The sequence below is a fragment of the Podarcis vaucheri genome, assembly GCF_965113315.1.
Source record: "Podarcis vaucheri genome assembly, chromosome: 2".
NCBI classification, from domain to species: domain Eukaryota; kingdom Metazoa; phylum Chordata; class Lepidosauria; order Squamata; family Lacertidae; genus Podarcis; species Podarcis vaucheri.
In genome coordinates, this window is record NC_138760.1 from 48256343 (window position 1) to 48281959 (window position 25617).

At 44.1% G+C, this 25617-nt stretch overlaps 1 protein-coding gene across 5 annotated transcripts in view; it reads left to right on the forward strand.

Moving 5' to 3' along the window:
- Positions 1–17908, forward strand: part of LOC309527788 (asialoglycoprotein receptor 1-like) — a 31509-nt gene extending 13601 nt beyond the window's left edge. For 2 of the 5 annotated variants that reach the window (XM_082214751.1, XM_082214750.1), the window contains exons 3-10: positions 4757–4879; positions 6265–6345; positions 12072–12197; positions 13252–13314; positions 13581–13670; positions 14561–14730; positions 15895–16007; positions 16308–17907. In XM_082214751.1, the coding sequence (XP_082070877.1) occupies positions 4757–4879; positions 6265–6345; positions 12072–12197; positions 13252–13314; positions 13581–13670; positions 14561–14730; positions 15895–16007; positions 16308–16440 (899 nt within the window). In that variant the 3' untranslated portion in view covers positions 16441–17907. Of the gene's footprint in view, positions 1–793; positions 899–2271; positions 2487–4756; positions 4880–6264; positions 6346–12071; positions 12198–13251; positions 13315–13580; positions 13671–14560; positions 14731–15894; positions 16008–16307 lie in introns of those variants that run through there. The other 3 variants (XM_082214748.1, XM_082214752.1, XM_082214749.1) reach the window with 3 other exon arrangements.
- The last annotated feature ends 7709 nt before the right edge of the window (positions 17909–25617 follow it).

The window sequence follows — 25617 nt, forward strand, 5'->3', positions numbered from 1 at the left end:
GTGCCCCTAGGCACTGGTCTTCTTGACCCCTGCCCCTCCTGGCTTATGAAATCTCTCAGAGGGGTTCTGACTGGTTGGGTCCAGTGTGGGGTTAATGCTTTATTGCTTGAGGGGATGGTCCCTGCTGCCTTGAAAGAGGAAGGGGTCAGCTGCTCTAAAGAAACAAGTTTGGACCACTTAGATGGGATCAACTATCAACCAGTTGCAAATACCCCCTTTTGGGAGAAGGTGATGTAGAGCAAGCATGGCCAAACTTGGCCCTCCAGCTGTTTTGGGACTACAACTCCCATCACCCCTAGCTAACAGGACCAGTGGTCAGGGATGATGGGAACTGTAGTCCCAAAACAGCTAGAGGGCCAAGTTTGGCCATGCCTGATGTAGAGGCTAGTTGTGAGGCAGCTGTAAGCAGTCTTAGATTCTGCAGATTATTTGGATCCATTCCAGTCTGGGTTCAGTCCTGGCCACAGGCCTGAGATGGCCTTGGTTACCCTGTTGCAGGGAGTAGGACAACCTTGTTCCTGCCTCTTCATCTATTGACCATGATATCCTTCTGAACAGGCTCTGGGAATGATATTTGTGTTGCAATGGGACACAGCCTGTAGAGTACCATTGGGAGTGTGCTTTTCGGCCCCCTGGAGGCAATGTCATGGGGTGCAACAGGGCACTATCCTATCTCCAGTGCTATTTAATATCTATATGAAGCTATTGAGAGCGGCGGTCATTAGGAGTTTTGGGGCAAGGTGGCATCAGTATTCTGATGACACACTGCTCTGTTTCTCCATAATTTCTCCAGTAGAGAGAGGCCACGCAGTCCCTGGACCTGTGTCTGGATGCAGTGGTGAGATTGATGAGGAAAATCAAATTGAGCTTGAATCCTGGAAAGATGGAAGCACTGTGGGTGAGCATACCCTCCAACATTTCTCCGATGAAAATAGGGACATCCCATTCCATAATGATAATTTTAATATTTATACCCCACATATCTTACTGGTTGCCCCAGTCACTCTGGGCAGCTTCCAATATACTGTATATAAAAACATAATAAAACATTATACATTAAAAAACTTCCCTATACAGGATTTCCTTCAGACAGCTCGGGGGTTGGATAACTCCACACCCTCCAACATTTCTCCAGTGAAAATAGGGGCGTCCTAAGGGAAAGTGGGGCATTCCGGGATCAAATCAGAAACCGGGGCGGCTTCTCTAAATCAGGAATGTCCCTAGAAAATAGGGACATTTGGAGGGTTGGTTAATAGCCTACCCTGGACAGGGTTGCCCTCCCCCTTGTTTTGCATTTTTGCAGTTTGGGGATGCTTCTGGATCCAGCTTTGTCACTGGAGCCCCAGGTAGCCTCAGTGGCTAGAGGTGCCTTTTACCAGCTGCAATTGGTACAACAGCTACAGCTGTTCCTGGTCCGGGAAAGTCTGACCACAGTAGTTGGTGCTTTGATTGCTTCAATATTGGATTACTGCAGTGCACTCTGTGTGGAGCTTCCCTTGCTCTTGATTCTGAAGCTGTGCTAGCGTCAAGTGCTGCAGCACAACTGCTGGCAGGAGTGAGACTGTCAGTATATAACACCCCTGCTCAGAAACCTGCAATGGCTGCTGGGACAAGTTCAATCTGTGTTACTATTAGCATATAAAGCTTGGGGCCAGTTTATCTGCATGATCACTTTATATATGCTCACTTGACCACTTAGATTTGTGGAACTTGCCCTTTTAGAGGTGCCATATCATATTCATCCTGCATTTGTCCGAATTCGATCTTTATGTGTGGCAACATCCACACTTAGGATCTTCCTTGTCTATTGACGTCAGGCAGGTGCCTTCACTGTACGCTCTTTGGTGCCTGCTAAAAGCGTCTTGTTGTTTTTTAAAGCAAACCTGCCCAAATATGTAGGATGCTGACAAATGTTTCCCCCCCCCTGCTTTTAGTTTAGTTTTGCTTTTAAATAATGTTTGAATGTTTTAAATAGTTGTTTTAAACTTTTGTCTTTACTTATTATTCCATTGTGTTATCCTTTTTGCAAGCTAGCTGCTTTGAGTTTGCAAAAGTTTGTTTGCTTTTAAATCAAGTGCTATGTAAATTCCATTAAATAATAAAATAAAAGGAAAGAAAGAAAGAAAGTTGACCCACCTGAACAATTTGTTGCATGTGACTACCACTGAAGTTATTTAATACAAATGTTTTCATTTTAGGTGAACTCAGCAATTAGACTCCACTCAGGGGCAGTCTTAAAATAACCTTATTGTGTTTCTTCAGAACTGGACTTCGTTTCTATAAACAGTCTAATCCCAAGTTAATGATCTTTTTGCTTCTGGTTAGTTGCTGGTGCTGATGTCAGCAGCCATCACCTTCCTGAGCTAGTTGTAGTTTGCTTTGTCAGAGAAACACTTTGCTGATCAAATGCCCGTAACTTGAAGCAATGAAGCGAGCCTTGGGCACTGTGTCCCTTAGGTTGAAGAAAAGAATTGACGGTGCACTTTGTAAGTGACCACAATATGACTGACTTTCTGCCAGATGAACTTCCAATATAATCTGCTTATCTTGTGCTTTATTGCTGCTTTGGTCCTGCATTTGGTTCTATGTTATGTGCTTTGCAAAAAAAATCCCTCCCCCCAAACCTGGATTCCCAGTGCCCAAAAGAAAAATTGAAGTGATCCAGTGCTTTGTACTTTAAGCAGATAATTCCTTTTCTATATTGCATTTCTCCATGTATGGCAATAAGGTATAACCCCTTTTGCTTCTGTATATTCTAACGCTGCTTTGATACTTTATTTTAGAAATTAGTGCAGGTTGTACTTCAGGGTAAGGGCAAAGTTTGGTTTGGTTTGCTTTTAATGTGAACTAGGACAGTGTTCTGCTAACAAGTCCCATCGCCATGAGGATTTCTGCTTGGGCAACGGGATTCCCCCCCCTCCCCCTGCATGCACCGCATGCCCTCCCCAAATCTGCCTCAGAGGTTTGTGGGAACTCCTCAACTGATTTAAGGGGCACAAAGGGGGAGGAGAGGGAGAGAATGTTCTGTTGCGCAACCAGAAGTCCTCACCCTGATAGAATGTTCACCTTAGCGCTGCATTGAGTTACACCCATAATTTGCACTTCAAGAAACAGTATGTGAACTGAAAAACACAGCTGTCCCTCAGCATTCACACTTCTCTTTTTGGATGCAGCTAACCAGGCAAAAACCTTTCCAAAAATATATAATAATAATAATGACATTTATTTATTTATTTATTTATTTATTTATACATACATACATACATACATACATACCCCACCCATCTGGCTGGGTTTCCCCAGCCGCTCTATATAGAAGTGAAAATAACATACAAAAAAAATGCATTACAGCAGGGGAAATTGCAGGCAAAAGTGTGTATATTGGGGAAAATTCCATACATAAATGTGTATACTTTGAGAAATGTGCACTAAAACTCTGATGAATTTTCATGAGGACTTGTTTTTTTGTGTTTTTTTAAACCCACACACATAGGCTGATGTGGAAATGTGGTGAACTCAGTTGATTGGGAAAATGAGAAACTGAGATAAATCCAAACTGACAAATTCACCCACCCTGTTTTCCACTTCAGTTTCTTATGTATTGGAGTGTAATGCTTGTATTTATCTAATCACTTGGGAAGTGTGTTAGTTAGCAGAAGGGGATCCAATAAGAGGCCTGCTGAATCAGACCAAAGACATTCGGAAGAACTTCCTGACAGTAAGAGCTGTTCGACAGTGGAATTTGCTGCCAAGGAGTGTGGTGGAGTCTCCTACTTTGGAGGTCTTTAAGCAGAGGCTTGACAACCATATGTCAGGAGTGCTCTGATGGTGTTTCCTGCTTGGCAGGGGGTTGGACTCGATGGCCCTTGTGGTCTCTTCCAACTCTATGATTCTATGATTCTATGATTCTATGACTGATCAGGTGCCCATAGGAAGCCAACAAGCAGGATTTTATCTACTGGTTATTGACTGAAATAGATGCAGGATTTCACTTTTCCCTTCTGGCCTAAGCCACATAAAGGGGCGTGGAATGTCTTTGCTAAAGAAAAAACATTCTTAACAGCAACAATCTAATTTGGGACCCCCATTGCTGTGGAAAGGCCCAATTGTACAAGCAAGGCAGCCATTTGTTTGAGGCACCAGTGAAGCACCCCACCATGTGAAAGTGCCGTCATGGTGAAGCCTCTGATAGCATGCATCTGAATTTGACGTTGCAAGGGTTCCTGGGACAAAGCTCTTTCATCCTCTGTGGGAGTCACTTGGGGCAGCAAAGAGCCTTGAGCTGGTCCAGCGGTTCTCAAAGGGAGAAATGGCAAGTGTGGCAGGAAGATTCAAGGACAATCAAACATTTCTGTGTAATATAGTATAGTATTTTATTTTTCAAAATATGGATAGATATTATATTATGTAAATCAAGCACTGCTAGGAGTTGTTTACTTTTTGGTTTCCAATGTATTTCTAATCAATAAAAAGATTGGTGTGGCATGAGCAAATTTTCTCTCTGAAAGTGTGTCCCAGAGAAAAACATTTGAGAGCCACTGAACTGGTCAGAGTGTGCATAGCAAGAAAGCAGAATGCTGGAATTGTACTACTGTATTCAAGGGCAAGCCTTGAGAAATTCAAAGCTCAGCTTTTCAGACCCACCCAATGGATTTGCTAATTTGACTCAAATAGGCTGTAAATAATTCACACAAAAAAAACCTGAGTCTGAGTAGCTTGTTTCCATTTTCAGAGTTAACCGTTCTTCTGTTTTTAGATTCACCCAACAGTTTTGACGATGATGATGATGATTATGATGATGGGGGTTTTGTGACTGAAATGACTCCTGCAAGTCAGACAACACCTTTGGCAGACAGAAGAGGCATGGATGCTAAGAAAGGTGCGGAAAATACCTCAGTCTTCTAGTCTTCTTTAGCATGCATGCTTATTAGTGAGACATTCATTTCAGCTTGTGATATTTATGAACTACGCAGTTAGAAAGGCTGGAGAGATCCTGTCTCAGCAAATGAGTCATAGAGCAAGGACAGAGAGCCAGAAGTTGGTAGACTCTATTCCTAATAGTGAAAATCTGGACAAAGTTGTTGAGCTCCCCCTTCTCCCCCCCTTTTTTATTGTCATTTTGGGACTTTTCCTGAATTGTCCAGGCTTTCCCGGACATTTTGCTGATTCAATAAAAATCCACCCAGATGCCATTTTTCTGAGCGATTCCCAGATGTGTCTGGGGAAACCCAGACGCATGGCAGCCCTAGTAGACACCATCTGCCACTGTCCGCAGGCACACTGGCTTAGTACTGATGAGTGTTGGAGTCCAAGCACTTCAGGAGATTCTCCATCCCTGCCATAGAGGTTCCATGGTAACCACCAACAGAACACAAATGAGCCACAAATGAGCATCCTTACTTCTTGTGGCAATGAATTCCATACATTTATTCAGCATTGTCTGAAGAAGTACTTCTGTTCTTTCTCTCAGCCTTTACAAATCCTGGACGATTTTAAGCAACCAAAATCAAAACAGTTATTCAGAGCCTTTGTCTAATTGTGCGACCATTGTGTCGTGCTGCTTCACCCCCCCCCCCGAAGGAAGAGTCTCTAAGTTTAGCTATTCTTTTTCTTCTCATTTCTGTCTTCTATATTAAAGATCTCTGTTCCCTCACACGCAATTATAATGGCAGGAGGAGAGGAACCAGACACTTGAATAGACTATAGTCAATTCTAAATGTGTCTGGAGTCTAAATTCTAAATGTAGCTTATTTCACTCAACAGAAGCTGCTGTTTGTCAAGCAGCTAGTGTGAAACATGAGCTCCTGGACAAATGGGACAAAGGCTGCCCCATTAAACTGATGCCCTCTTCTTACAGTCCAGGAGTACCCTTAAACTTCACCAGCTCTCCCCCACTAACCTGCCTTCAAGAACTGAGCTATGCCCAATATGGTATGTAGAGGGAGCTCCACCTGCTCACACAGTTTGAAACTTCAGTGAAACTTCTTAGGGTCCAAATTAGAATGTGGTCAAAGCATTACATTAACCGCAAGCTCTTACAGACTCATTTTAAAATTGTTGACTATTCAGCTTGAATGCAGAGATGAATGCATGACTATGTCCCTCTACTAACTTGTTGAAATGTTGGTGGATTTCATCATGGTGGAGTGAGGAAAAAGGGAGTGATTCTGCATATTTCATGCACATTAGCAGTTTTATCGACTTTGTGTGTCTGTGGCGTGTTCTCTGTTTCTAATCCCAAACTCCTGAATTTGTACTGTGTAGTCGTTGATCCTGGATACAGCCCAAGCTATTCAAGTATCAATGCCCTTCCTTCTGATGAAGCGACAGGCAGTTCAAATCGTGGTATGTATTCCAAATGGCATCTAGATGATGTGTGCACTCAACCCTATCTTACTGCTGGGCTAAATATAATTTCTTTTAACATAAAGGGCTTAGCCTTAGGGGAAACTTGCAAGTATCAGCAGGTACCTTGGGAAAGAGCTGGCATGGCTGTTCTTCAGGAGACCCACCTCCAAGCTCCAAACTTGACATGAGCCAACAGTGTGACGCGGCAGCTAAAAAAGCCAATGCAATTCTGGGCTGCATCAATAGGAGTATAGCATCTAGATCAAGGGAAGTAATAGTGCCACTGTATTCTGCTCTGGTCAGACCTCACCTGGAGTATTGTGTCCAGTTCTGGGCACCACAATTCAAGAAGGACACTGACAAACTGGAACGTGTCCAGAGGAGGGCAACCAAAATGGTCCAAGGCCTGGAAACGATGCCTTATGAGGAACGGCTAAGGGAGCTGGGCATGTTTAGCCTGGAGAAGAGGAGGTTAAGGGGTGATATGATAGCCATGTTCAAATATATAAAAGGATGTCACATAGAGGAGGGAGAAAGGTTGTTTTCTGCTGCTCCGGAGAAGCGGACACGGAGCAATGGATCCAAACTACAAGAAAGAAGATTCCACCTAAACATTAGGAAGAACTTCCTGACAGTAAGAGCTGTTCGACAGTGGAATTTGCTGCCAAGGAGTGTGGTGGAGTCTCCTACTTTGGAGTCTCCTACTTTGGAGGTCTTTAAGCAGAGGCTTGACAACCATATGTCAGGAGTGCTCTGATGGTGTTTCCTGCTTGGCAAGAGGTTGGACTCGATGGCCCTTGTGGTCTCTTCCAACTCTATGATTCTATGATTCTATGATTCTAAGCTCCTGAGATGGATTGGTTGTGAAAAGACTGGTGGGAGTGAGCATTGGGCACAGGGGGCTCCGCCAAATCTAGGGCAGTAGCAATCCTCTTGCCAGAAGTAACTCACAGATGTGAATCAGAGACCCCTCATGGAGGTCCCAATATCTACATGGATGAGAATAATTATCTCTTAATTAATGGTTATACTCAAAAGACTGAGGGTCCCTTGGGTTTGACACCATTCACGCAAAGGTCGCACAATTACAGAACACCACTATCATTTATGGGGAAGACTTCAATTAAATCCTTAATTTTATTGAGCAAGATCATATACAAAGAGGGGACTTTCCAAGCAAAGGAGGCACCATGTGTTTCCACAGATAAGTACAGCCTTAGAATGTGTGATGACTCAGCTAAATTGTGGTTCAAGATTTTATGTATACACAGCTGGGTCAAAGCAAGGCTTTCCCCCCTTACATCTGTGTTGGTTAGCTTTTGTGTAACCAAATGCACGATAGATCCCATATTAATCTCAAATCATAGCTCACATTTAACACACCCATCCTCAACACCCTGGTTGTGCCTCACATTGGAAAGTTAGCTCCACACCATGTAGGAAGGTGATCTATATCTTATGGTTGGAGGTTGCAGTAAAATAATTCTTGGAGCACAATAATAAACAGGCAGTAAAACTCCTCTGGGACAGGGGTGGCAAATCTTTGCCCGCCTCCCCCACAGTGTTGTTGGACTCCAGCTCTCATGAGCCCCAGCCAACATGGTCAGTGGTCAGGGATAATGGGAACTGGAATCCAACAACATCTGGAGAGCCATGTATTAGCAGAACCGATGCAAGAGATTGCACCACAAGACCCATTCCTCCTCGCCCCCATTTTTGCTTTGTGAGAGCATCACTGGAGGTCTCTTGGCGACCACATCGTCCCGCCTCACTGAGGAAGGGCCAAAGGAGTCCTTCCTCAGAGTGATGTATTCTGGGATAGATGGGCAGGTGAATACTGCTGCTGCAGTAGCTGGAAATGTCTACATTTAGTAAAACGTTTAAACAGTATTTCCAGCTGCTGCAGCAGCAAACCACATCACTGGTCAGAGGCCCCAATTTCTTTGGGGGGCCTCCCCCCAAGTCCAAAGACCTCCTGAGGAGGCCAAGCACGGAGCTGAGCATGGCCACGGAGGAGAAAGAGGCTGGAAGCAGCTCCCGAATAATATATGAGGTGCTGGAATCCGGGGGGGGGGGGATGGAAGTGTGGGGATTGGGTTATCAGATGATCTAGATGCAACTTGGACTACTCTGATTGTGTTCCACCTGCAAATTATAAGTGTTATGTGTGACACATGCTTTTTATCCATAGATAAATACATTTTTGCTTTGGCTTTCCTTTCCCTTTTCCTTTCGGTCCTCTACCCCCCTTTACACACACACACACACACACACACACACACACTCACGTAAGAGAGAAATGGGGAGAAGGGAAGGGCCTAATAGGGACTGCCAATAGATTAACAATAAAATGCAAATAATAATATTTTTTTAAAACCCCACATTCATTTCCTCACAAGCCTGCTTATGTTTAGTTTGTTACTGGGAAAAGCTGTTTCACGAAAACGTAAGAAGAGTCCTAGCGGATCAGACTAAATATCTCTTTAGTTTAGCATCCTGACTCCCACAACGGCTAAGCAGGTGGCTCTGGGAAGGTCACAAGCAGGTAACGAGTGCAACATCTCTCTCCTGTTCATGGTCCTCAGCAACCGGTATTCAAAGGCATCGCCTCCATTTTCCTTTAGCATCAGTGGACACAGAATTGGGAATTTTGATATTATTGTAGTATCTCATCTTTGCTGATCTACGGCATAAATCCGATCTCATTAATTTAGCCACTTAATGTTAAAATATGAGCATATTCTTAAGCAGCTGCTTTGGATATCCTACATCACTTCTTCCAATATTTATACAGTGTAAATTCTCACAGGTGTTTCATTGTTTACATAACTCTATTAAATCTGCAATTAGGATCACAGAGAGCAAGAAGGAAACTCCCTGAGTCACCAGACAAACCCACACAAAACCAGACCATAATTCTGTCTCATTTACGCTGGTATAAAGAGCAATAATCTTTATAGCATTGTATAATTTTACACTGCCATGGGGTTCAGGCTTCAGCTCAGTAGAACAACTCATATTTTGTACGTGGATGGCCCCCAGTTTCAGTCAGTGGTACTTCCAGTTACCATTTCCTGATATGTCCAGTTAGAACCACTGCCTGGTTGAGACTCTGGAGAGCTGCTGTCAGTCAGAGTAGACAGTACTGGATGAGATAGATGGTGTAACTTGATAACAGGCAGCTTCCTAAGTCCCACACAGCACAGACTTTCTCTTTTGCAAGATCACTTAGATCCCCATGATCACATTAGGAAGGAAAAGATTCAGGATCCTCCCACCCAGTTTCATGACCATTACCTTTCTTAGTTTTGATCTTGGGGGGGGGGGGGATTACTTCTTTGTGGGCTCTAAATTATTTCTATATGACTTATAAAATTCCCCACTTCCTCCCACCAAACTCTTATTTCCTCTGCTTCTGATTCCCACCCATCCCCTTTTACAGTCTACATGTTCTTTCTCATACCCCTTAGTTTTCTGACACTATTACGTACTTCAGTTTTCTTTTTTCTTTTTAATGAAATATTTATTAAAGGTTTTAAACAGTATATCACCAAACACATAAAACACCATCACCAACATAAAACAAACAGAAAAGAAAACAGCAAAAAGTTGACATACAATAAATAAAAATACAACATAATTAATTTCCAAAAAAGACCATATTTCCATAACCTTCTTTTGGGACTTCCTCACATCTCCCTTATCTGTGTTCCCGATTATCAAGTTGAGTCAGCAATGCTTCACCTTCTTTCAACTCTTACTTTGTGGTTTTCAAATATTATGTCTCCAATTTTAATTTCTATTTTCACATACTTGAATATTTAAGTTTGACATAATATTAAATAAAATTTCATCCTTGTTCTTATAAATCACTTATTTTCATACTTCTTTCAACTAAAGTTACTGGTGCCAAGTTATTTTCTATCCTGCATCATCTTAGCATTCATACAATTTACAATGTTTTTGCAAATAGTCCTTAAACTTTTCCCAGTCCTCTTCCTCCGTCTCTTCTCCCAGGTCTCGGATTCTGCCAGTCATTTCCGCCAATTCCATATAGTCTATCAGTTGCATCTGCCATTCTTCCAGAGTGGGTAGATCTTGTGTCTTCCAATACTTTGCAATAAGTATTCTTGCTGCTGTTGTCGCATACATAAAGAAAGTTCGATCCTTCTTTAACACCCTTTGGCCGACAATGCCCAAAAGGAAGGCCTCTGGTTTCTTAGGGAAGGTATATTTAAATACCTTTTTTAACTCATTATAGATCATTTCCCAGAAGGCCTTAACCCTTGGGCAGGTCCACCAAAGGTGAAAGAATGTTCCTTCAGTTTCCTTACATTTCCAACATTTATTGTCTGGCAAATGGTAAACTTTTGCAAGCTTGACTGGGGTCATGTACCACCTATATATCATTTTCATAATATTTTCTTTCAAGGCATTACATGCCGTGAACCTCACACCGGTGGTCCATAACCTTTCCCAGTCAGCAAACATAATGTTGTAACCAATGTCCTGTGCCCATTTTATCATAGCTGATTTAACCGTTTCATCCTGAGTGTTCCATTTTAACAGCAAGTTATACATTTTTGAAAGTACCTTAGTTTTTGGTTCTAACAGTTCTGTTTCTAGTTTCGATTTTTCCACCTGGAAACCTGTTTTTTTGTCCATATTAAAAGTCTCCCTAATCTGAGCATAATGTAACCAGTCTCGCACTTTATCCTTTAATTTCTCAAAACTCTGCAATCTCCAGATGTCTCCATCTTTTTCTAATATTTCCCAATATTTCGGCCATTTGGCCTCCATATTGAGTCTTTTCTGAGCCTTAGCTTCCATTGGTGACAGCCACCTTGGGGTCTTATTTTCTAGTAAGTCTTTGTATTTTGTCCAGACACGTACTTCAGTTTTCTGATGGATTGGGACTCATACACATAACTCTCCCAGTAGGTGGCAACCCTCTCCCAACAAGTGAATTGGATTTGCTACGTGGAATTGCGGGGTGGAGGTGGGGGAGAAGTTGCAGAAATCAGAGAATCAGAGAACACTGTGTACCATAATCAGCTGTAGGGCTTATGGTTACTATGCAATACCAGGTTATAGCCAGTCAAGTCGTCCAGGAGGCTAATCACATTGGCCAGACGTAGTAGTATTTCTAGATAGCATCTTTTGACTCTTGAAGCTTACAATGACAAATACAGTTCCTCTAATATTCATTTGCCTTGGTTGTATATAATGTATGTACATTCCTTTTAGATTGGTCCAACTGTCCTCAACAGCAGCATTAACCAAGCATAAAGCAAAATGTTTTAGATGGTTTAGTACTGATTTACCCTCACCTTCAGCATTACTTTTTCAACATGAAAAGATCTAATACTTTGAGCCTTTTCTTACATAACAGGTAAAAATAAAAAAATAAAATTTAAATAAAGGAGCATTGTCCAGACTCATTTATGTTGTTTCCCAATTTATGTGGTTCCTTTTTCAGTTGAGGTGGCCCAACCTAGGCACAGAGACAGCTTGTCTCCCCCTGGAACTCAGAATAGAATTTGGCAACCTTGCTGTGATTGTGCACAAACACATGCACACTCACTATTTCACTCACACATGTTACATGACTTTGACCCCCTTTGTTATTCATTTGAAAAGGGGAGGTCACCATTTGTTCCTTCTGTTTATTTATTTTTTAAATGTTGCAAATAAAACGCTTCCACTAATCTTCACTTCTACAGCTCCTGCCAATGCTGAGTCTCCGCAAAGGAAAAACAGCAGAAGAATTCATGTCTCCATCCTTTATGTCTTGGTAGCCATCTGCTTTGTGATGTTGTCAGCGCTACTCGTCTTGGTCCTGGTGAAGTGTAAGTGATCCACTTTGGATGAAAGGAAGTCTGTATAAATAAGGAATGCGGATTGTGTTGAATCCCAACTCCCATCAGCCCCAGCCAGCATGACCAATGGTCAGGGATGGTGGAGTCCAACGATATCTGGAGGACTGTAGATTGATTCCCCACTCTGGTGAAAATGGAAAATTGGAATTGTCAGAAACTGCAGGGGTTAGAAATGGGGACCCACAAATCCAGGCATTCATGACCTGTATGGAAAACTATCCATGAGGGATAGCTCAGACGGTAGAGCATGAGATTCTTAATCTCGAGGTTGTGGGTTCAAGTCCCACTTTGGACAGAGATTCCTGCATTGCAGGGGGTGCCTTCCAACTCTACAATTCTATGATTCTATCATGGCTATAATTGGTTCCTGGGATTGCATGAGTGATAACAGTCTGTTCTAACCTTTCTCCCTTTGGCTTTGTTCCTAGTACTGTTCCTCTCACCTGGCTCCCACTTGTGAGTGGGCTCAGCTTTGAAAGCGATTTCTAAAACACTTTTTTTTAAAATCAGATTTTTGAAAATGCTTATGTTTTTTAATGAATAAAATCTGATACTATGTTTCTTTATGTAGCAACATTTATATTCCGCATATCATATCTATACTGAAGTGGTTTATAGCTCTCAAAGGCAACCCACTTAAGAAAATGTGATACTAATAAAAACACATTGCAATTAATGCACATTTAAATACTGCCATCTATTAAGTAACCAGAACAGTTCTCAAATCCAGGTATCAGATTACTGCTCTCCAATGCACTCTCCCTTCCAAGCCACCCTGAACTGGAAGAAGCCAGTGATAAATGCATCCCAGTGAGCTAGCATCTGCCGCCTTTGCCTAAATCTGCTGCTACTGCCACTGGAAAGGTCTAAAGAACAAATCCCTTGGCCCAATTGAAGCATATTCAGCATATGGATGAGGGCCATCAGATTATATGCAAGGAGGATATGGTTCAAAGCAAGGTTTATTTTGACAGCACAACAAAAAGTAGAAAAACTACAAAAAAATCTATTTTTCTTTCTTCAGACTCTGGACTATCAGAGGAGATACAAGCTCTGCACTTGAACCAATCAGAGATGCTGCTGAGAGGTAGGTAGTATGGCTTTTTAATATGTAAAGTGGAGGCTGAGATGTCCCACAATGGCTGTGCAGGGCAGGGTAATGGCCCCCAGCACAGGCCCCCGTCATGCTGGACTGCAGTCGCCACTCAGCGGCAGCTGATAACCGGCACTTGTGGCATCACCACTGACAGTCTGAACTCTTAATGCACTACTAGATCAATAGCAAAGCAGGAATGGCAGCCTATGGCCCTAACACAGTGCTTTTTTGGGTGGACATTTTGATTTGTCTTTCAGTGAAGAAGGACCTGGATGATGTGCAGGCGGCACAAAAGATTATGGAAAGAACCATAAGCAACAACTTCAGTGAACTGCAGGATGTCACAGGTGAGACATCCTTGGAAACGTTATTTATCTTGATTATTTTCCTTCTGGCCTGGTCATCCTGGGGGTCTAAAAACATACGTAGGAGAAGTCCCAGGCAGTGCCATCATTAGGAAGGTAGGAGAGAAGGGAGAATTCCTATTGAACCGTGTAGTAGCAAAAGGGGACGAGAAATCCAGTTCTGCCCACATTATGATCTGAGCAGTTGCAATTCACCAGTTGGGCTTCCTCTGCCTAATCCAGAATAGGGGGAAGCAGTGGCACAATATGTGTTGGCAGCTCCCAGGGCATGTCAAAGTTGGTGCCCCCTAACCTAATTGTGGGCGTCATGTGGGGGGCCACGGGTGGACTTGGCTGTGCCCCTGCTGCAGCGGCTCATCATGGAGGTCCCCTGCCAGCCACTGCATTCCCCTCTCAGCTCAGCGAACTCCCGGTGGAAGAAGCGACTGGCACTCCTTGGCAGGCTTGGCAGCACCCCAGCAGCACTGGAGCCACAGCTGCTGCAGGCCTAGGAGAACGGTAGTGGAGAACAGGCCAAAGCGCCAAGTGTAGCCCTTCCCCAGCCATCTCTCTTTGGCCGCACAGCGCAAGGGCGGGCACTGGCAGGTCTCAGGTGAGCGGGTGGCTCTCTTCCCTGCTGGGGAAGGACTGGTGTGGGCTGGGGAAAGTTCAGGTTCCAGCTGGTGGGAGTTCCACCCAGGTGCAGGCATCCCTTTGCCGGCTGTGAGAAGGAGGTGTTGCCGCAGCCCTGAAGGCCCAGCCCGGGTGCAGCTTTTCTCCCCATGACTTCGGAACATGGACAGGCTTAATTGCCGGCTGCTGCTGCTGTATATTCTGAAGTCCCCAAGTAGGGTACAGTGTTAATAGAGTGTTGCACTACATTTACTTTGTAGAATTCATCTGTAGCAGCAGAAATTACTCTCATCCGTGCCCCAAGGACTGGAAGACTAAAGAGAAGAACTGCTATTACATTTCAGAAGAGGCGAAAAACTGGACCGATGCTCTGTGGCAGTGCATTTATAATAGGGCTTATTTGGTCAGCATTTGGTCTGATGATGAACAGGTTAGTCTTCCTACATCATCATGATTCAGAATGGACAGACATGCCCATTTTTGTTCCTGACAGTTTCTCATTTTTCCCAGTTTAATTCTGCACATTGTCGCATCAGTTTGTGATTTTTTTTTTAATCCCCATGAAAATTTATCAGAACTACAGATTTTTGGGTGCAATCTTACATAATATACACATTTTAGCAAACATTTTTTTCTAATACAATGCAATTTTATATGGCCATTTTAATTAATAGATGCATTTTATGCACAAATAGGATGCATTTTTATACACAATATTTTGATGGAGAACTGCAACACAAAATTCAGAGAAGTGTAAATTCTGAAATATAGCTATGTTTTGGTTCACCTTTTGTATCAGGAAGTGCAAATTAAGTATGCTCACATTACAATGCAAACTGAACCCAATTTCTTGCCCATTCCTATTGATCAGGTGGAGCACCATTCCTTGTGAGGTATTTGCCATTAGCATGGTGTTCCCTGGGTACTATTAAGAAAGCAAGCTTTGGGGGGGGCACAGCAGCTTTTCCTAGTAAGCTAGTTCCCTTCATAAATGATTCTATTTCGCCCTCCAAAAATTTTATTGCCAAAATTTATTTCCTTAGCTTTCACTGCCTCCAGACACACCTTGAGGGCATTTTGGTACAACACTTCCCCTGCATAGTCTGACTCTACAGGGGTACCCCTAGTTACAAACTTCATTCCAGAGGTCCGTTCTTAACCTGAAACTGTTCTTAACCAGAGGCGTGCTTTCGCTAATGGGGCCTCTTGCTGCCGCAGCACCGCCGACACACGATTTCCGTTCTCATTCTGGGGCAAAGTTCTCAACTCGAGGTAACTCTTCCAGGTTAGCAGAGTTGTAACCTGGAGCGTTTGCAAGTCGAGGTACCACTGTACCATTCAAAAGAAGTATTCCAATATTATAGATTAGTGGCAAGAAATATGCCCTTCCTTTCCTTAACCATCTTTCATTGGAAATGTGTCCCTCTGATTTCAGTGGCATTTTGCCTTCTACTTGCTCATTAGTGAGGAGAGGGCGGTGGCCTGAGGAGACCTCTGTAGGCTGGATTCAGATGCCTTGAGGTCTGGACCTGGGTGATGGTCAGAAGCTCCACCACCCCTGTTCAAATGTAATCTAGATTATTTCTCATCCCAGGGTTTCCTGAGAGATAACATCAACAGTGCAGGTACATACTGGCTGGGTGCAGCTTACAACGAAAAGGAGGGAAAGTGGAGGTGGAAAGAAGGCGATTTGCTTATATCTACAGCGTGAGTACATTGTCAAGTATTTACATGTTAAAAACGGACTGTTTCATGATGCACATTCCCATAGGCTTCAAACCATGTGTGCGGAAGAAATGCAAGGGGTGGAGGTAACCTTTAAGACATGACAAGGGACATCAGTGTTCAGTATAATGAAATAACCAAATTCTAGACTTGTGATGTAGCCAGTCTTTTAGATTTTAATATCAAGATTTTAGCCAGACTTCGGGAGCTTTGTGGTGGTGTTGGCGGTTCTATGCTGATAACAATTATTCCACAATCCCTCTCCCTCTCTTTCTTTTCTAGTTTTTGGGATATAGGACAGCCACAGATGGGTGCTGAAAAGGAATGTGGTGTCATTAATCCCAACGGAACATGGGCTTCCGCTGTGTGTTCCCTTCCCTATCGATGGATTTGCAAAAGGAGACTGTTCTGCTGAGACACCTGGTGGGACAGGATTGTATACAAGTTGTGTTGCTTCCCTTCCCCTACTCCCACCCCTCCTCATCCTGGAATGCATTGCAGCTACCAAGCAAACCGATGGAAGATGATAGCTTTTTACCATTGCATGATCCTAAGCTTCCTAAAGCATTTTCATGCGTGACACATAGTCTTGCTTTCGCTTATTGCGCAACAAGTGAAAGGATTGTCTCTCATATGGAATCTGAGTGATTGTGCCACACAGTGCTGCCCACGTTTCCAGAAGGCCTCACGATCATTCGTCAAACATGGGAGGAGGGGAGAAATCAGCCACCCTGAGACTGCGGGAATCAAAAATGGTGCTTAAGTGTGCTTGACTCTCCCAACTAAGCAGGTAGCAAACACACCTTTGCAACCTGTTCACATCTCAGGCACCTTATTAACTTTCCCCAGCCACAGGATGAAGAGGAAGCAATAGTGGGGTGAGAAGGGAGGCTGTCTAGTGAGCAGGGAGGTGTGAGAATGACGAGCTTGCAGAAGCATTCAACCTTCCTGAATGCTAGGCACTGTATTAAGACAGAAGGCAAGGAGGCTGTGCTGTGTTAGGTGCTATAGGTTCACTATTATTTCAAATGGCAACATACAAGAATGATATATTCCTTTTAGAGCAGGGGTGGGGAACCATTTTTAGCTGGAGGGCCAGGGCACATTGCAGCCAACCCCCCCCCTCCCCCATTTGACACAAGGGCTGGGCTGATAATCTGTCATTCGCCTGATGTCACATGGCATCAAGTGGATCTGAGCCAGGCTGAAAGCAGCATGGCTTGCATTTGGCAGCAAATGCAAGCCACCCTTGTAAAGGGAACTACAGGGAGCCTTGCTTGGAATGCAATCCTGGCTGTTCGTTTGCAAGTGTGGCTTCCACATGGTATTGTTTAAATATGGCACCAAATATGGCATCATGTATTCTAAGGCTCCTGATTGTTCCTCTGCAGCCATGGCTTTACCTGTCCTGTGCCTGACATCATATGACTTCAGACAAGTGAGCATGGCCCAGAGAAAGCTCAGAGGTCGAGTGGCTAGCTTGATTCATGGGATGGAGGGTTCCTATCTGTATGTTAGAGGAACTACAAATAGAAGCAAAGTGTGTGTGACATTTTGTCGAGTTAAGCACACGTATCAATCTTGCCTCTGCACAGCCACGTGATATAGCCACTGCTGGTATTTTTAGGAGAGAAAAGGCAAGTTTTTACTTTTGCAAACCACTTAACTCTTTGCATAGTCCTCAATGGCAAATCTGCAGTACAATACTGTGATTGCCTTACAATCAGGCTTTGCTCAGTTTTATTTCATTTATTTTTGTGTGTGCATTTTTCTGCAACTACATTCTTCTAAACAGCATAATTCAATAGTTTGCTTTACAGTTTTGTACTGAACCTTGCATTTTTCACTGAATAAAAATTCTCACTGTAATCATCAGTGACTTGTTTTGAGGAATGCTCTTAATTTTCTTGATCTAATTAAAGATAACCATGTGCTATCCAATCCAGAGCTCAAGGCAGCAACTCTGTACCTACTCAGCTGGGAGTGAGCCCCAGTGAATTCCATGAAGGAGTAAGCCCCAGTGTATAGGATTGCACCGTTGGGCCACAAAGAGGACAACGCCTTTGGCTTACCACTGTGACTGAGGGACATGAGCCCTGTCCTCAGATTTCTATTCTAAAACCCTGTGGAACATGGTGCAATGGTGGGAACTGCAACACTACCCTCAGTGCCTCATTTTTGAACGTGTTTCAACTAATTGTGTTGGATTTTTAAAAAACCCAATGAGGCAAAAAGACAGGCATGCATATGTTTGTCAATTGTATCCTTGATCCCTGGATTGTAAATCCTATTGAATTCCTCCCTTCCTCTTTCTTTGGATGCTGTCTATTACCCTTTGTAGCACTGAATGGAGGTGAATTTGTTTAAAGGCAAACAGCCCTGGTCTCTTCCTCACTATGCAGGCGCAGGGTTGCTACTTGGCACGGCTAACAGTGGTGAAGCACCACGTTACTACCACGACTTCAGTTTAGAGTAATCCTAATTTGCAAGCATAAACATTAGAATAGTGGCCGCACACCCAAGGTGGCCCATGGATAATGTTTGGGTGTTGGGGCAGTTTAGGCACAATGTTTTATAACAATGAAACATGTTGAAAACAATGAAGTGGCGCTGCTGTCAGAAGATGTAGTAATGCTGCCATCTAGCTGCTATTTTGTTGGGTTTTTTTTGGTCTTTTAAAATCAAAGATTCACACTCCAGGTACTGTATTACTTAATTTGTTTTTTGTTTGCTTGTTTGTTTTTACACTTAAATAGTGGGGGCTATCCACAAATAGTAGTGGTTTGCCAACATGCAGAAACCACTCTCGGTTATAGTGATATTCCAAATGGTTATGATAGAACTAGCTGGATAATGTCAATATTGCTTTTTTCCTCCACCCCACCCCCTCAAAGAGGGCTTCTGTTCTCACTGACATTTGGGTACCAGACCAGAATCTGAACAGAACTTAGGCCTGAAAGAAAATCCAGCTCAGGACATATCTAGCTTGTCTTCTTTTCAAGTGAGGGCATTATGCTCAACCCCCTAGCGATATGAACCCAGACCAGAACTTGCCATGGGAGTTGGATTGAGCACATCTGTCACCCTCATCTGTTGCCAACTCCCCTTCTCGATACAAATCACCTAGGATTGCAAACCAGAGTTCTAGTCTATATGTTTAGATTCACCATTGTAATGGAAGACAAGGCCATCCCAATTTATTCCGCTCGTTCCTTCTCAGGTCCTGTCATCTTTACCATACCTCATAGGGAAGCTGTCTCATACCATCTTGGTAGTGTCCATCTTGGTAGTATCTTCTCTCAATGGGCAGCAGCTCTCCAGGGCCTAAGGCAAAGGTTATTTCCCATCCTCTGCAATCTGATCTTGGCTCCATCTACTACAATATTGCCTACTCTGGCTGGCAGCAGTTCTTCTTGGGACGTGTATTTCACATCCCCTGCCACCCCACCCTTTTTCACGTGGAGATGTGAGGTCTTCTGTATGTCAAGCATGCCCTCTGCCGTTGACCTATAGTCCTTCCCCCTGCATTGGGGAATTGAAAAGAAGAGACTGGGTTGCAGCCTAGCAACAATATTGCCATCATTATGTGCCTTTTACTAGTTGCTGCCTATGCTTGGGAATTATCCCCTTCAGCCTTCATTAAGCTACTTTGCTCTGCTTCGAGTTATTCTTCCAGTCCCTCTTTATATACAAAGCCTTTTCTGCATCATCCTATCATCATCCTAAATTACCTGCTCCTCCACTAACATTTTACTTCCTACAACTATGCATTGTAAAGTCCTGGGCTCCCCTCACCCCACCACTTCCTTTCCTTGTGCATCTACTGTAGATGGAAGAGCAGGTCTGTGCAGAGACAGTCTGCTGCTTCTATGTACTGCTTAGCATCCAGCTCCCTGCTGGCGATCTATAAAATGTTTAGCAGTGGTAGTGCTAATGATACAGTGGGTAATTTTACTGTCAGTGTAGTTGTGCATAGTGAGGGGTAGTAGGCACTACCTTGAGAAGTGGGTGGGAAGAAAAACCAGAGGGATAATCTGAATCTGAGAACAGGAGGGGAGAGGGGAAAAGAGAGAGAAGAGGGAGGGAAGGAAGGTGGAAGAGACAGGCATGCACGTGATGCATGGCACTGGCTACGGGAGTCTACGGAGCATGCCTGGATGGGGTGGTCTTTTTTACGACTTCATGGAAAGCAATTTTTGCTCCAATATCTGTAATGTTTATTTAGACAAGGTGCATTTCCATGAAAGAAAGAAAGAAAGGTTCTGAAGGAGACTGGTTTAGATTCAGCTTTTATTTTTTGCCCCAGTTGGTGCATTGAGCAGTAAGCAGAATTGGTGCATTGAGCAGTGGGCAATTGCAAAACAGGTGGAGCTGTGCATTTCTTTCTGACTAACGTTACTTTCTGCTGCAGCTGAAGATTCTACTGCTTCCTCAGGGGATGGGTTAACCTGACCCAAACATGTTTCTTTAAAATGAGAGCATGGGTTTATATCTCGGCAAAGGGGACAGATACAGCTCCATTTCACGGTACTTGTGAAGGGTGCTCATTGAGCCTTGTTCAGTGTTGCTGCTTACCCAGCAGGGCTGCCTGGCAGACAGAACCTTGTTCCAGGCGGCAAAACAGGCCTGTCTGCATACCAGGCCAAAGGATGATTGGGGGCACTATGTTTGCTTCATGGCCCAACTCACAAGATGAGCAGTAACAAGCTATTGACTGACTTTACATTGCCTCATAAAGCTCCTTAGTGAGGGTGAACTATGTTTTTAAACCTAATTGAGAGAATACATACAGCAGTGGTTGCTTAAAGGTGGGATCTGAGCTCACCCCAAGCATCTACAGTTGGTGTGTGTATTGGGGAAAGAGCGTAACAATTTTCCTAATCTGTCCTCGTTGTTTTGCTCCATCCCCTGCTGCGCATAGAGAAGCAGAGGGAAGCCAAGTGGAATTGGAGTGGGGAAGGTAAAGGAAATGGTTACTTACTTCAACACACACACACACATCAGAGAGAGAAGGCAATTAATAACTCCGCCTCCCAACTCAGTTGGCAACGGCATAGCAAAGGGCATGATTACCTGTCCTCTACTGGAACGACCACCTGGAATTTCCAGCTGCTCCCTCACACAAAGGGTCAGGGTACAATCCAGACTGCATCACCAAGAAGAGACTCGCAACTGACTTTGGGTCCCAACTGGCCACTCAGCACCAGTTCAGTGAGTTTCAGTGGGATCCTCCTATTTACCCAGCTAAGGCTGCTTCAGGAGCAGAATGTGTGCCACCCACTGTTCCTTTCTCCCTTTCCCCGTCCTCTTGGGATCACGAGGCAAGGCTTTGCCAGTTCTCTGGAAGCTGTGGAAATAAGTTCCTGTTCAGTCTCTCTGCCATCTGCCTATGAATATATGGCATTGGCAACAGTTAGTTAAAGAAAGAGAGGAAAAAGAAGAAGCTAAGGCAGACCAGGGTTGCCCAATCCCGTCACGGACAGAATTGATTTCCATTTCTGTTGCCCTTCTTCCCAAGGATCAGGGCCAAAGTTATTCTGAGATAGCAAAGATGACTAATGTCATGATGTATATGTATACTGCAGTATGGCTCACTCCCAGGTAAGTGGGTACAGAATTGCAGCTTTACTTATCCTGTAAATAAACCAAGTCCCTAAACAAGAAGGGCAAGTCTTCAGTTGTGTTAGGTCAGTCAGTCAGTCAGTCAGTCAATCAATCAATTGCAGCACACCTTTGAGTTATTCTCTGTCTTCCTTTTTGTACTCATGAACTCCTTTCTTTCATTCACCAGCTACAGCTTTAACTGAACAGTCACTATACAGAGTTCTTCTTTTTAGAAACACGGCTTAGGAAAGCTCTCTGATACATATTATCCCCATTGGTTATTGTTTTGTTATCCCCATGCAAACTAATGGGGACAAGCAGTCCCATTAGCCTGCATTGGGACAGGAGGCAAGGAAACAGGGTAGCCCCCCCCCCCCGGCAAGCATTTGGATTTGGGGCACTTGGGAAAGAAAACTCAGGGGTCGGATAACCTGAGTCTGGTTTTAACTAAGGTCTTTCAAACCCCTGGATTAAAATGCGAGGCAGGCTGAAATGAGCTCTCATGCCACCCCTACAACAGATTGAAGAAAACAATACCCATCACAACAGTTTCAGATAAGAGTCTCCAGAATATGGAGATTACTTAGACCAGAGCTGCTGAGAGAGGGGGGGCTAAAAAGAAAGAAAAACGTAAAACAAAAATACAGCTGAAGAGATATTCAAGAATAAGGAGCTGGAAAAGAACAAGGGTTATCAATCTGAAATTAATTCAGCCAGTAATGACAGTGCAGACATTACTTCCCATGTGATGGATCCTCCCAGCTACTTGGACTGTAGCAACTGGCCGTAACAGAAGTGACAGATGGTGGAGACAATTTCCTTGCCTAGCAAAGGGAACAGTATCCGTTACATTTAACATGCTCTTTATTTTCAAAAGAACTATTGCTAAAGTGGTTCTATGACTTTGGGGTGGGGAGACAAATGGGAATCTTGTGGTACCACAGGAATGAGAAGATGAGACTGTACCATATAACAAACTAAGTGATAACCATTTTCTTTTCTACTAAAGCAGACTGGCTTGGTGATAATTTAAGGCAATGATTCTGGACAGCTTGGAGATGTGTGGGTTTTTTTCACTGGAATACTGCGAATAAGCTATGCATTATACACAGTCCTGATTCTGATATTGTTTTCCCCATTTGCTTCAACACAATGGCTTCAGGTTGGAGCAGAGAACCAGCAAGGGAGAAAGGAGCGGCTTAACCATTCATTTTGCTAGCTATCTGCTCAAAATTCTTCCAAAGCAGCACGGGGGATGAAAATCGGCAAAAATAATAGCAGTAGTTTGGCCCTTAAATATGGATGCAGAACCTGGATTCATATCCTAGCACAGCCATACACCCACTTACACACTCACTACATTTGTTACGAAGTCTCTTTTGCCGTCCCTCCCCTCTCTCAAAATGGGAACAATTGTGGTCTGCCTTGCAGCAGTCTTGTTGTGAGGACAAACAAGACAATGGCTGTAAAAAGGCACAGCATGTGGGTTAAAATAACCAAGAGTCTTGTGGCATCTTAAAAACTTAATAAATGTATTATGGCATAATCTTTTGTGGGCTAGAGTCCGCTTCATCAAATGAATTAAGTGTTTCCTTATGTTGGCAGGTATATAGACCCATGATTGTTGGAGGTGGGTGGGGGACCATGGTAATGTCTGCCTGCTGGGTAGGGCAAAGCCTGGAAATGCTTTTATGAGCTTTTAAAACCATCAGTGTCTGAAAGGAAATGAGACATGGCATTTGGAATAAAATGCTATGTGCAAAGAGCAAAAGCAGTAGCAGGGCAGGATTTTGAAAATGAGCCTGTCTCACCTATGTTGAAGGTAGTTGAGTAGCGGAGGATAAAGATGAAGCTAAGGAGCTCACAGTTAAGAAAACAGACTGAAAACTTGGTGAGATTTTAGTCTGGGAGGTGTTGCAGGGGGAAGAGGCTCAGAGCCACTGAGGTACATTACAAAGTAGAGCTCTGTCCATGGTGCTCAACTGTTTAGGACTGGAGAAACCACTGGACCAGGCAGCTAATTCTCAACATGGTTGGTACTGAATGTTGCAGGGCTAAGACCAAGAAGTTCATCTCCACAAAATAACAGACATTGAGAGATCTCCAAGCTAAAACTGTAAATTTATTCTGTTCACTTTTCATGAATTTACACTGCAAAAGTCATGTGGATATTCCTTTTTCTTTGTGATGTTATTTTCCTGCATCTATTCCTTAACATGCACTCCCCTGAGGATTAAAAAACGTTACGTTGAAATTGGTGTGCAACAGCTAGAGGGCCAACAGTTTTATTCTTGTCTGTAGTGCACCCAATATGATGAAGTTGTATTGCAATGAATATCCCTATTGATTAGACTGCTAATTTACCCATATTTAATACACACATACAACTACTAAAGCATTCAGAAGCACCATTTATGGAAGAGGAAGGGTTCTCCCCATATCTGGTGCTTTGGAGTATACACGATTACAAGAGCATCCATATTAAAAAGCATATTAAATATTCAATAAACAGGACTGGGTTTCAGTTTGTGGAGGCCCTAGTCACTTCATAAATTGAGGCCCTCGTTTTAAACTCAAGACACACATTTATTGCCCTAATTTGATTAAAAATATGACCAAGGTTGTGGGGGTTGAGGGTTTTTTTTTTAATTTCCAGGGGTCAGACTTAAGTTGGTCAGGCTACCATATCTGGCCCCCTTCTTAATTTACTCGAATCCTGCTCTGAAGCTGGGGACTGAAAACAGCAGCCATTTAAAAATGCTTCTCTCATACTGAATTATATAATGGAAATTGCTTGGGCTGATATTTTTTGCCCAAGGCCCGTTTCCTTTTTTTCAGAGCTAGTGAATGTCCTAAAAAACTGAGTCCCTAGGCATGTGGCAGTCCTGATTACGAATGCTCTCAAAGTACTCTCACTCTTGGGGGGGGAGAGTTAATTTTGAATGTATCCAGACCCTTGTTATGAATCATCTTTCTTTCCTAGCCACACCAAAAACAAAATAAAATGTCCCCCTGAAAAGGAACAAGCTTCAAACTACCACCTGATCACTGCCCTTGCGCGCGACGGCTCCCCAGTTTCCAATGCAAGGAGTTCCGCGGGCTAGCCTCGCTTCCGCAGCGCAACAAGTCGCTCCTCCCTCACCCTCTCATCTCAGTGGCGGGAGGGTCGCAGATGGATCCACCGGAAGCGTCATATCGCTATTTCAATCTATACACACACACGCGCACTTCTGACGACCCCCGCCCGGCGGCCACCCTTCCATAAACGAAAAAAATAATTCCCTCCCCGTTCCCTCTTACGGCAGACGGCACCTGCGTGTCCCAGAGGAGCCCGGGGACTCCGCAGAAAAACCCAGCTCCTGCCACGCAGCACAGTGGGTTTGAGGGTGGGTAATTTATTAACATATTTATTGTAACTTTGCCCGTCCCTCGCTGGGCGTGCAGAGAGACAGCCAGGCACCGAGAGGGTTGCCTGCCTGCCTGCCTGCCTGCCTGGCCTCCCCAGCTGCTGAGGGTGCCGCTTCCCCTCTCCCCTCCCTCGGTGGGTCCAGCCCCGCCTGGGGCCCCGCCAGCTGCAGCGAGTGTAATTACCGTTTTGGGTTTGTTGTCGGCATAAATAATTGAAGGCGGGCTCCTCCTGTCAGGGTTCTTTTTCCCCAAATAATTATTTCGTGAAGAGCCACGTGCGAGGAGGAGGAGGAGGGGTGCGCGCGAGGGGAGCGGGAGGCGAAACGGCGGGAAAGCCGGGCGGGGGAGGATCCGCCTTCGGGGGGGGGGGCGAGCTGGGCTAGCCCTCTGAACCCTTGCCCGCCTCGACAAGCCTGAGGCGAGCTGACTGGGCGGCTGCTGAGCGGTGGTCGCCATGTGGGATCCGTAACTGCAGCAGGCGCCCTCCTCCCTCCCTGGCGGGTCTGCCCAGAAAAGGGAGTGGGCAGCGGGTGTCCCTCCACCCCATTCCCGCCTCCTCCCACTTCGGAGCCCTCCTGGG